This window comes from Chiloscyllium punctatum, chromosome 48, assembly GCF_047496795.1.
Source record: "Chiloscyllium punctatum isolate Juve2018m chromosome 48, sChiPun1.3, whole genome shotgun sequence".
Classification (NCBI taxonomy): domain Eukaryota; kingdom Metazoa; phylum Chordata; class Chondrichthyes; order Orectolobiformes; family Hemiscylliidae; genus Chiloscyllium; species Chiloscyllium punctatum.
Genome location: NC_092786.1, coordinates 46,268,819 through 46,281,104, shown reverse-complemented (window position 1 = coordinate 46,281,104; position 12,286 = coordinate 46,268,819). Strand labels below are relative to the sequence as shown.

The window sequence follows — 12,286 nt, the reverse complement described above, 5'->3', positions numbered from 1 at the left end:
ATCCAAAATACCTGCATGCTTATAATTCTCGCATCTTTAGCATCTATGATTTTAATTTCTCTTCAGTTATGAAGACCTTAAGTTCTGGAACTCCCCCCATAAACTTCTAAATCTTTCATTTTTCCTTCAAGACAGTCCTTAAGCTTACCTCTTTGATCAAACATTTGATCACCCACCTGAATATTACTTTCTGTACTGGTGGAAAATCTTATTTTATAACATAAGAAGCAATCCAAGGTGATTTATTAGAGTAAAGGTTATACTTCATTTACTCTGTATTTGCTAACTTCATATCTAGAAGGCATATTACTGAGTATTGGTGGTGCTATACAAGCGAAACAACATCGCTTTTCATGCTTTTGTTTCCTTGCCTCAAATGACAACCGATGTGGTAGTTTTTGCAGGTTTTCCCATCTATGATTACCGATTTCAACACCATGGGGAATCCAAAAAAGATAACCTGAACATGACACCATTCTCCTAATCATGTACCAAATTTTCACCAAAATTGCATTGGATGAATTGAAGAATACCTGTGGAAATTCACTTACAGAATACTTGACTCCATGTACCTGTTAACATGCAGCCAAATGAGGTATAAAGCCAACTCCACAAATGTAAGCCTGCTCTATTTTCCACTCTGAAATAGTTTATATATTTTTGCTTTGACAACCACTTAATTTCAAATTGAACCCAACTTCTCTGAAGGAAACTATAAGAAACAGAGGCAACCAATGACATACTGATACAGTGTGAAAACCAATGTTCCCATCTTGACTGAGTTCAGGATCAAGCCTCAGTACTTCATTCATTTTGCAGGCTGAATGAATCTGGCAGAATTGCACTGTGATAGCAAATTGCATCACTTGTCCATTTGTGATGAATACAGCTTTTCCAAGCACACTTTTTTGAGGGTAGAGTAGAAACAAAGAGAAAAGGAAATCCATTACTCAACAAAAATTAAACGAATAAAAGTGGGCGGCACTGTGGTCAGCACTGCTGCCTCACAGCGCCAGGGACCCAGGTTCAATTCCCGCCTCAGGCGACTGATTGCGCGGGGTTTGCACATTTTCCCAGTGTCTGTGTGGGTTTCCTCTGGGTGCTCCGGTTTACTCCCACAGTCCAAAAATGTGCAGGTTAGGTGAATTGGCCATGCTAAATTGCCCACAGTGTTAGGTGAAGGGTAAATGTAGGAGAATGGGTCTGGGTGGGTTGCGCTTCGGCGGGTCGGTGTGGACTTGTTGGGCCAAAGGGCCTGTTTCCACACTAAGTAATCTAATCTCAAAAAAGTACCTATGAAAAATTTAAAATGAGAGTGCAATTTAAGTTAAAAAATAAACACAAATCTTCACAAGGCTTGCCTTGACAAGAAATTTGCCTCTAAGCTTCACGGCTCAACAGCAGCATTACACCTCATGGCTTTTTTCTCCATTCACAGTTGGTGTTGGTGGCTAGGCAAATGTCTATTGTCCATCCTGTCCTGAAGCTCAGCATTTAGAAACTAGTTTATCAGTTGAAATTTCCCTTAGGTGGTTTACAAAACAAAATCAATTCTCCAAAGAGCTGAGAGGACGACTAAAGGTTTATCATTCAGCCTGTTCATTAGAATGGTTTGGCAAGCCGAACAGGAGTGATGCATAACTGATTAAGTTTCAAAGGTCTGCCACCACAGGAAAGCCATGATGTGGAGGTACTGGTGTTGGACTGGGGTGAACAAATATAAAAATCACATAATACCAGGTTATAGTTCAACAGGTTTATTTGCAAGTACAAGGCTTCGGAGCATTGCTCTTTTGTCAGTAGCAGCGCTCCAAAAGCTAGTGCTTCCAAATAAACCTGTTGGACTATAAACTGGTGTCGTGTGATTTTTAACTTTGTCCACCACAGGAAAGCATATGACAGGGAAAGAACATTGTCTTTTTCTCCTCAGCAACAGTTTCCTTTTGAGGTTTTAATGAAATATTTTTCCATTTCGAAACATTACTTAAATGTAAGCTGTTTAGAATAGCCTGGGTATTTATCCAAGCTTGAAAGCAAGTACCCTGGTGAATATTTTGTTCAGGGTAGGACTGAGAAACCTTATGCATAGTTGGACACAAGCAAACAAACACTCCGGTACCTTGAGCATACACCAGTCCTCTCAATGCATGACATCATTCATCATTTGTAGTGTTTTTTGTAATCTATTCCACTTCAAAAGAACATGGGGAAGTGAAATAACTCCACAGAAGCCGGTATCCTATCGCCAAGTCATTCTTTATTTACACATGGGAAATCCTTCACACAGGTCCAGCTCCCTCAGAATGTCAGAATCTCTGACATTTTTCTTTTTTTTCCCCTGCAGTAGTGCTTATTTTTTCCCCAGCACCCATGTTGTGTGTGTGCAGGTGAGAGACACAGTGAGAGACACAAGGTGGACGAATCTTTATTCAACTTCCACCAGCAGGAAGATAGGAAAACGCCCTGACATTTCTCTTTTTTTTTGAAAGGGCAAGTCCCTGTTTATTTTTTTTTCTTTTTTTGGACACTCCCCTTTTTTTTATTAACCCCCACACTACCACCTAACTGCGGTAGTGCTTATTTTTTTCCCCAGCACCCATGGTGTGTGTGTGTAGGTGTGAGACACAGTGAGAGACACAAAGTGCACGAATCTTTATTCAATTTCCACCACCAGGAACATAAGAAATGTCAGGGTGTTTTCCTTTTTATTCTGCCAGCCAATGCTCCCTGATTGGACCAGATTAACAGTCCCAATCAGGGAACTCACAGTCGATAAGATCCACCTGGCTGACGTCATTACAATCGCTACATCGACCCCTCCTTGAGTCAGAGGAGTTCTTGTAGCGTCTCCTGGGGCATTTTAACACTGGGTCAGGCTCCTATGACTCTGCATTGGATACGGGCAGCTTGCAATAAGCAGGAGCTCGCCTCTTGCGCCTGAAACATCTTAGGGAAAATTCACTCATCTTCTGGTGGCATAAGTGTTGATGTGGTGAGATCTGCCACACCTAAGATTCGTATCTCTCTTCAATGCTTGATGGAGCTTTACCAACTGTTCTGAGGAGCAGGGTACGTTTTGCTCCTACACTGTTTGCAAGTGCGTGGCCAGGTTGTGTGAACCTTTCAGAATAATTCACCAGCCAAAGAAAAGACCTAAGCTCAGCCATGGGAGCCAGGCAACTTCAGATCGTCCTCACTTTATTTTCCAATGGGTGTAACCGGTCTTGTCGATTCTGTAGCTGAAGTAAGTCACTTAGGGTGCCTGAAACACACGTTTTTCCCTTCTTAGCCATGTGCCCACATATGCACAAGCTAAGTGGTCCTTATTGGTCTGCCCTATTATTAGCATGTCATCTAGGTAAATGGCAACCTGGCATAGACTTTGTAAAATGTCTTCCATTGTCCACTAAGAAATTGCACAGGCTAACGATATCCCAAATGACAGTCTTGCATATTGGTACAAGTCATTATGGTATCAAACTTCCGGGAATCCTTATCTAACCACAATTGCAAGTACACCTTTGTGAAGGACAGCCCCCCTGCCAGCTTTGCATATAAATCCTCTACCCAAGGGATGGGTATATATCTACCTGCAAAAAGCAGCTTACTGTTTGTTAAAAATCTCCACAAAGGTCAACTGACCCATGGGCTTAATAATCGGTATGACTGGTTTGCCCATTCCGCAAGCTGGACTGGTTTGATGATTCCTTAGTTTTCCAGCCTTTGATTTCTGCCTCTACTTTTACCCTGACAGCAAATGGCACTGGGTGGGCCTTGCAGAATCGTGGAATTGCTCCCTCATCAACATGCAAGGTGGCCACAGCTCGCTTCATAGTCCCTAAACCTTCTTGAAAGGCATCAAGGTATTTATAGTTAGGACTTCACTCAGACAGCCATTTTCTAATCAAAAACCATTGAGTCAATCTTGGTGAATCTCTCTCAATTAACTTTGCCTCTTTAAGCTTTGGCCCAAGCCTTTGACCTGAACCAGCTGTTTCTCATAAGAGACCAGAACCGAAGTCATACCTTAACCTGCAAATTTCTGTGGTATAGGTTCTTAGTCTAGCTGAGGTGTTGCACAAATTTAAGGGCTGCAATCCAGCATGAATTTTGTTAACTCTGTTCTGCAATCACTGAAACGACTGCACCAGTATTAACCTCTATTAGAAACTGATTACCATTTACCCAGACACATCTTAAATGGCTCTGATTTGGATGTTATTAAGCAATTTAACTGTTTCAAACCAAACGTAGGTGGACTTTTCAGAATGTGCACTCTCTTGGATACTGGCCTTTCAGTTGTCTTACTCAATTTAGGTTCAGTGGGACTTCTATGCTGTCTTGAGTCCACATACCAACAGCAACTTCAATGGATTGCCAGCTTGGATCCTGAAGAAAATTTTAACTATTTGGCTAAGGCTTAACTTGTTTTGGAGTTTTGTTGTGGGCTGACCCAGAGTCCCTCTGCTCAGAATATGTCCAGAGTGTGGCTATGCAAACGGTATTCTCTAAGCTCAATCGGACTGGTGAGGGAATCCACTTCCATCTGAATACCCTGCAATTCATATGCTCCATTTTCTGCATGTTCCAATGATAAAGCCAGTTGCAGTGGCTGTTTGAAGTCCAACTGAGCTTCAGCACATAGGCACATTTGCATGGTTATTAATCCCACATACCAAATGGTCTCTTAACATCTCATCAAGGGTTAAACAAACCTTTGCCAGTCATCTTAACCTAGTCAAAAATCCCAATACAGATGCTCCTAGTTCTCAAATTACCAAGTAAAAGCGATAGCATCCCAGAAATACATGTGGCTTGGGATTGTAATATTCCTTAACTAAAGCTGTAAATTCTTGAAAGGTTTTGCGTCTGGTGCCTCAAGGAAAGTTAGGTTCCTAATAGGGTCGGGTTGTGCTAGAACACATGTTTCTTCAATGCGAATTTGCTTTAACATGATTGAATAGTTTAGACCGTTATTTGTAGAATGCAAACTTTCCTTACCTGTGTTGGCTATACAGAGATTCCGGCGCTATTAGTTTAAATGGCACGGCTATTGCACAATTTTCTTATAACACTAGACCACATGAGAACAGAACTATCGCTTTATATCAGAATCGACTGTAACTGAAAAAGCTGTGGGTTCACATGCTGTCAAGAGAATTATTCATTGCTTTTCATCTGTCCCAATGTCATTTGCCCGGAAAAACAACATTCCTTCCACATACTGGGTCCAGTCTTTGACAACAAGATCAAACAAGTCAAGCCAAATAACGGCATTATGCCAGAAATGTTTACCCCAACTCAAAGATGACTGTTGCAAGTGAGTTTCTTGAAGAATGTGCTTTACTCTCGTCACCAATGAATAACTCCACAGAGGTCAGTATCCTGGCACCCAGTCACCCTTTATTTACATGTGGCAAGTCCTTGACACTGGTCCAGCTTCCTCAGAGACAGCTCTCAAGAGTGTCAGAATGTCTGACACTCACCTATCATCCAGGGCTCCCTGATTGTACCAGATTAACAGCCCCAATCAAGGAATCCATATTCTATGATTTCCATCTGGCTGACCTTCTTACACTTCTGTAGCAATTGTACCAGAGGACCCAAAAAACAAAATGTCTTTAATTCTTAGACAGCTGGCAGCTCAACTGGCCATATGGTGTACAATTATGTAAATAAGCTAACTGTATTCTAGTTCTGTGATGGAGCTACTTCTTCTGAAAGAATTATTCACAAAAAAACCTTCCTGGGTTTAGGAATTTGGAAAGATCAAATTAACAGATAGTTTCACTGGCTCAGAGTTTAGCAAGATGGCCCTTCCCATTCCAAAGTTTTAAAAAGGTGGTTCTCCAAAACCTGCAATAAAAAAAGACATTTGAAAGTCTTATTTCAGTTATTCTTTAGTGGGAATAGGCTAATTATAAAATAAGGAATGGTTCCTGAGTTAATTGACACAGGGTGTAAAGTGAATCTCCTAATTCAAGTTAAACGTGACTTATCACATATCCAGGATTCTTTAGAGCTCTTGCTTGTGTTTCTTACAATATGTTGACAACATGCACTGCTCACTGACATGGTTCTTTCCAGATAAAGATAATTTCTTAGCAAGTTAGCCAAGTGTTTAAAGGCAGGCCAGAATATGCAGTGCATGAACAAATAACAGTATTCAAAGTGCATAGGGCAGTGGTTCATGCAACAACTTCACACATTTTGAGATGCAAGAAGAAAAGTAATCACGATATTTTCATTATGACTCCCTTAAAACTTAAAGACAGCATTTGTGCGTGCATAAAACAACTTTTGATAGAACAAAAAATGACATGTTTGGAGAGAAACAGAGGAAAATTTTATCACCAGTTTACCAAAGAATCAGTCACAGAAAAACACAGTATTTGAAATGTGGCCATATAAAGCCACATAAGAAAGGATAAAGCCATCAAGTTAAATATTATGGTGTCAAAACTATGACTATTGAATGTACTCAATTGATTCTCCTTGTTACTTTTCCTAATTCTTCACGTTCGATGAGACAGATGAAACACTATAGAAGAAATAAAAGATCTTTCAACATTTTCCCTTCTGTAGGAAACAGATAATGCAATGTTTTTGACTATCAATATTTCTGCTAATTCCTAATCTCTATTCCCATATCCTGCTATTTTCACAAGATAACAAAGCATACCTTTAAATGTATCTGAATATCATCATCTGGAAAATGTGTATCCATAAGTACTTGAACCTCAGTGAGTTCAGTTATCTTCACAGGCAGGGACAGATCTTCAGCTGGAGATATTAGTGTTTCCAGCTCATGTGCGTGGGGTTGGGAAATACTGTGAGTTGAAGACGTTTTCCTTGCCCTGCGATAGTGAGCATATTCAGCAGTCAGGTGGATATCTGGGCCTGAGGAACCTTCGCTGTTAACGAAAGGATATATATAAAGCTATTTATACTCATTTACTTCAGCATTAACCAAATAACTGCTGGAAGATTACTTATAATCTTTTCACACAGAACTGCCTTTTCTTCCCTGATGTGACTTTGGCTGTAACTAAATAAAATTAATTGCCATATTAAATGGTTACTGCATGCAGATCAGGTGGGAAATTTATTTTAAAAATGGGAGTGGGAGAAATCCACTCAGTAGGTAACTCTTCTAAGTTTCTCATGTTTGCTCTTGAACTAGCATAGGAAGAGATCTAAGAACATGCACTTCTCTAACAATAATAATATACAAGCTGACAAAACCAGAAGGCAGATGATGGGAAGAAAGAAAACTTCATTCAGAATAACTTTTAGGAATGCACTTCAGAGGAAAGGAAATTAAATTCCAAGAATTTTTAAAAATTTTGCTCACTGGTTCAGTTGTGCAGTGTGTTATAACAACGGTTTTCATCTCTGGAACTTGAATCAGAGTAATGGATTAAAATTCTCTGGCATCTCATAAATCCAGTGAAATTTGTCTCAATAGTCTTAACTCAGTGCCAAGTGAATGCTGCTTCACAGCTATTCACAATTAAATTGGTGCTTCCATTCAGATTCCACAAGAATGAGATATGCAATAGACTTGCTGTTCTGTGATTGGGCACAAGCTAAATCAGAAAGGAAGGAAGTAGAGGTATATCGTTTATCTACTACTTGCAGAAAAATCATAAATGTGTTCTTCATATTGTATGTGTGTTCATACTGTACTACAGAGGCAAAATAAAGGAAGCCTTTTCCAATAGAGCAGTTAATAGATGCATTTATACTTGATCTGTGTGCTTGATACTGATTTGCAAGCAAAACACTCATGAACTGTTCTTTTACATTCCATTCTTTAACATTCACTGGTATCGTATGTCTTGACAAGCACGTACAACGACTTCAAATAAAAATGGAAAAAAATATTTCACATATTTCAGTGCAAAAATGTTGTTAATGTTTCCCAATACTAAATATTGATCTGTGGTATCATAATTGTGGAAGCTGTCAGTGCACAGATGTTCTGTTGTTAAATTAAACTTGGGGTAATATCCCAAATTACTTAATGCATTAGCACAGTGCTAAACCATCAGTGAAATTGTTAACTAATACACACGAACAACACCTGAACATCTTATTGCAGATTAATCAATTCAAAATGAATAATAACACAAATACATTATGCTACACTTGGCTCTTTACCTCCGCTTGCTGTTGCAGAAACTGGCACAGATGCAGAAGAGAATGCAAAGGAGTCCGAGACAAACACCCACAATGATGCCTGTCACTGAATGTACATCAAGAAGGTCATGCAGCCCTGATATCAAAAGACCAGTCAGAAAATTCTGTTAAGTATTTCAGTGATTATAAAATTGAAGATGTACACAATCACCCCAGTGATATAACAATCATTAACTTAATTCAAGTACTCACCACAGTTTCAAAGCACATATCTTTATTTAACTCCATGAAAGGAGCCTTGTTAGGTTGAATATTCTTAAACACTTCACAACAGTTTCATATTTTGTAGAAATACAAACACTTCACCATTTTAGATAAGAGATTAATGGCCTCCAGTTTCAATTTGTTGAATGTTACATCATTCGTTCTGTATCATTGGGCAGCAATTTAACACAAGTAGCGAAATAAGCCCTGAGCAATCGCACTGCAATATTTCAGCAGTCAAAGGATAGCATAAGCATTAATAATGTTGATCAGTTTAGCTCGCATTCCACTACAATACATACCAACATCTCTGATAAGGGTAATTTATTTGTAACATTTGCTGAAAGGATAGGTTTGGGATTTCCTATTCCTGATAGCTGAAAGATGGGCTGATTTACACCCAATGTCCTGACCCCATCTTAACACGATAACTTCTTGGGTAAGAGGTCATTGTGTGTGTGGGACAACTGTTGGTGACATCTATGTGGGTCTACCACTGCAACTGTATAGAATTTTGCTGTGCAGCACTAAGTGAGCCAAGAAGACACTTAAAGAGGTAGCAGTTTAAGGCCTAAGCAAATATCCAAGCCATCCACAGCCAAGAGAACAGGATAAAATGAGTTTATGGACCTCACTATCACTATCCCAAAAGAAGAATGATGATAAGAGGGGTGAATCAGACTGAATACTTGCTCACCAAACTGAGATGTGATAGATGTTCACATATTGTGCCCAGCAAGGAGTCATATCTTGTGGGAGAACAAGGCAGAGGATTTTCGTAAGAAAAACAAAAGCGTTGAAGCATGCCTTCACAAAACATCGGGTTTGATCATGTCAATAACAGAAATCTGGTTGATGCATTACAAAAAAGTAATTTATGAACTGTGCTTGGGGATTGAACTTTATTGCACACTTGATCCTGACACAGAAGCTGCACAGCACCTTAAACAGCCAACATGACAGACTTTTTCCTTGACTTAAAAGCAGACAATGCTTGATATTGCAGGCAGTTGTGGCTTGGCAGTGTTTTAATACACTACACTTACGACTGGAATTTATCTAATTTGAATTTTCTTTGGCTTATTACTACTATTCACTACTCTACTTGTGTTTTGCAACACATATCTAATCATTGTGAATGCTCAAGACAAAGATGAATAGATTTCTAAATACAAATGACATTAAAGAATATGAGAATAACAAGGGAAAATGGTACTGACGTAGATGATTTAGCCATGATCCAAAATACTGGAGTAGGTTCGAGGTGCTGAGAAACCTACTTGTGTGTTCCGATATCTAAATTATCCAAAACTAAAGTACTGTCAAAACGTACCTAATATTCCTTTAGACAGAGTTTGCACATCTTTTGCTGTAGAGTATGGTCCTGTTCCGACAACTGTCTTTGCACCCATCTTGAAGAAGTAGCGAGTGTCACTCTCTAGTCCCTGCACATCAGTACTGAATATGTGTCCTAAACATAACAAAATGACGAATGAAGACATGTACAACATAATAGTTATCATCAGCCTAACCCAAATGTTACCTTGAGACATTCCTAAGACATGGCACTACTTCACTGAGCCAACACTTGCTATTGATAGAGATCTATAAAGTTGATCATTCTTCATCACATGGTCTTAATTTGAACTTGTAAGTTCATAATCCCTTCCATTGATGCAACTCTTTTTTTTCCCCAAAAAGATCAATTAGCCTCTATGTTGCAAAGTCTTGGACTACAATTACACCATGTAAGACTGCATTTCACTCAGTTTTGGTGAAAAGCAGAGTCCAACCTGATAACAGGATAATGCAGATTGGACTTTGAAAATGTGCGTCTTGCTACAGTCCAGAGTGTTTTAGCTTTACACCATTACTAACCTAATGAATGAACATATCGTAAGCTGGACAACCAAATGGTCATGTCCCAAATTCATTGACAGGAGACTCAAATTAATAAAAGTTGACTTGAGATTACAAGATTTAATCTAATGTTTGAGTTACTACAGAAACAAGAAATAACAGACAATGACCACAATTTTACATTGATTAAGAGTGGACTACAATTTACCCACAGTCCAGTGGTGCTGGAAAAGCATAGCAGGTCAGGCAGCATCCGAGCAGCAAGAGAATCGACATTTCAGATGAAGGGCTTATGCCAAAAACATTGATTTCACTGCTCCTCAGATACTGCCTGACCTGCCGTGCTTTTATAGTAGCACACTTTTTGACTCTGACCTCCAGCATCTGCAGCCCTCATTTTCTCCCATTTACCCATAGCTTTGTAAAGAGATTTATCACTATGTTACTGAAAGTTACTCTTCAAACTCATTCCTAGGCACCCAGGGTTAAGTTGACTATCAGCTGGTTTGCAATACAGAATGACACAGGTTCAATTCTTACGTTGGTAGAGATCACCATGAAGATCCACCTCCTCAGTTTTGCCCCTCACCTGAAGCATGGTGACCCTCAGGCTAAAGTGACCACTAGTCATCCTCTTTCTCTAATGAGACAGCAGCTCAATGGTCCTCTGGGACTATGGCAATATCACTCCTACATAATTTGAAGCAGAGTTTAAAGAGTTTTATCACTGTCCTGATTTACATTCATCCCTCAGATAACACGAGGAATGCAGATTATTTGTTTTTTTTCTTACCTGGTTTGCTATCTCTAATTTGACAGTCACATTTGGCTACACTCCAAAACTAATTCATTAGCTGTCATTTTTTTTTGAGGATGTCTTGAAGAGATAAATGATATTACATCATTGCGCATCCTTCTCTAAAGAAAAGAAGCTCTCAAATAGTTTAGCCTTGATATCAGGAGTGATTTGGTCATCAGTTAACACAACGTTCTCTACCTGCAACCACAAAGATACAAGATAACCTCTCCCCTAACCTGAGGCAGGGTGACCTTCAGGTTAAGCCAGTTGTCTCTGTCTAATGAAAGTGCAGTTCTTTGATCTGGTACGTCTACAGTGATATATTCAATATGTATATATTTAAAGGTAAATATTTAAATTATTTTCAATTAGCTTTGACTTGATCAGATTTGAATGATTTGAGACATAGTCCAACATAGAGAAATGTGTATGTAAATTAGTTAACTTTAAACACAAAATTGATTGAATTGTAATTGGTATCAAATGAGCTAGGTATGTTTAATCAACTATGATCTCAATATTTTTATAGGTTCTTCACCTTGCAATTGCATTATAATAACTAGATCAAATTTTATAACCACTCCTAGGTCTCAACGCTATGGCATTTATCTTGTGTGGCACATTCAGATAATAAAACATTAGCATTTACTGGAGATAAAAAAACTGTTTTTTTCAATTTAAAATCATTTTTGACAACCTTTCCCAATAATCACCTTCCTTGGATAGTGAATTCCACAAGTCATCAGGTTGCGTGTAGTTTGCATTATACAAAATAACGTATTCAACTATAATGCCATTTGGTTCAGTTGGAGGCAGCCATCGAACTCTGACTGAATAGGCATTAAGTGGATTCAACTTCATGTCTGATGGAGGAGTTGAAGGTTCTGAAAAGAAGAAGAACTGTTAAGAAACTAATACGCACTTAGATATGTTACTGAAAGAAAAGTTTAAGAATTCACATTAATTGTCTTGACTCTGCTCATTATCTGATTATTAGTCAAGACAAAGTGAATGAAAAGCAGTTTGGTAGTACATCCATTTTAATATTAAAAGATAGTGTCAACACATGCTTCCAGAAGTTAGAGAAACAGAATAAGTATTTTCATTTGAGCTGAGCCCGTTTAATTGATACCACTAAGTTACCCTGATTTACCTTGTTATTTCCCGCAGCCAGCTGTGAAAAAGCACACAGTTTAGAGGTAGGTTACCTTACCAGAATAA

General features: G+C 38.8%; 1 protein-coding gene across 9 annotated transcripts in view; it reads right to left on the bottom strand.

Moving 5' to 3' along the window:
- The window catches only part of igdcc4 (immunoglobulin superfamily, DCC subclass, member 4), a 148,483-nt gene that overhangs the window by 18,054 nt on the left and 118,143 nt on the right, over window positions 1-12,286 (bottom strand). For 6 of the 9 annotated variants that reach the window (XR_011955902.1, XR_011955903.1, XR_011955904.1 and 3 more), the window contains exons 15-18: window positions 11,779-11,949; window positions 9,740-9,877; window positions 8,164-8,278; window positions 6,683-6,914 (exon numbers count right to left, since the gene is read on the bottom strand). Coding sequence is in view for 3 of the 9 variants with exons in the window: in XM_072565131.1 (XP_072421232.1) it covers window positions 6,683-6,914; window positions 8,164-8,278; window positions 9,740-9,877; window positions 11,779-11,949 (656 nt within the window). In the remaining 6 variants the exon portion in view is untranslated. Of the gene's footprint in view, window positions 1-6,682; window positions 6,915-7,354; window positions 7,590-8,163; window positions 8,279-9,739; window positions 9,878-11,778; window positions 11,950-12,286 lie in introns of those variants that run through there. The other 3 variants (XM_072565132.1, XR_011955907.1, XR_011955906.1) reach the window with 3 other exon arrangements.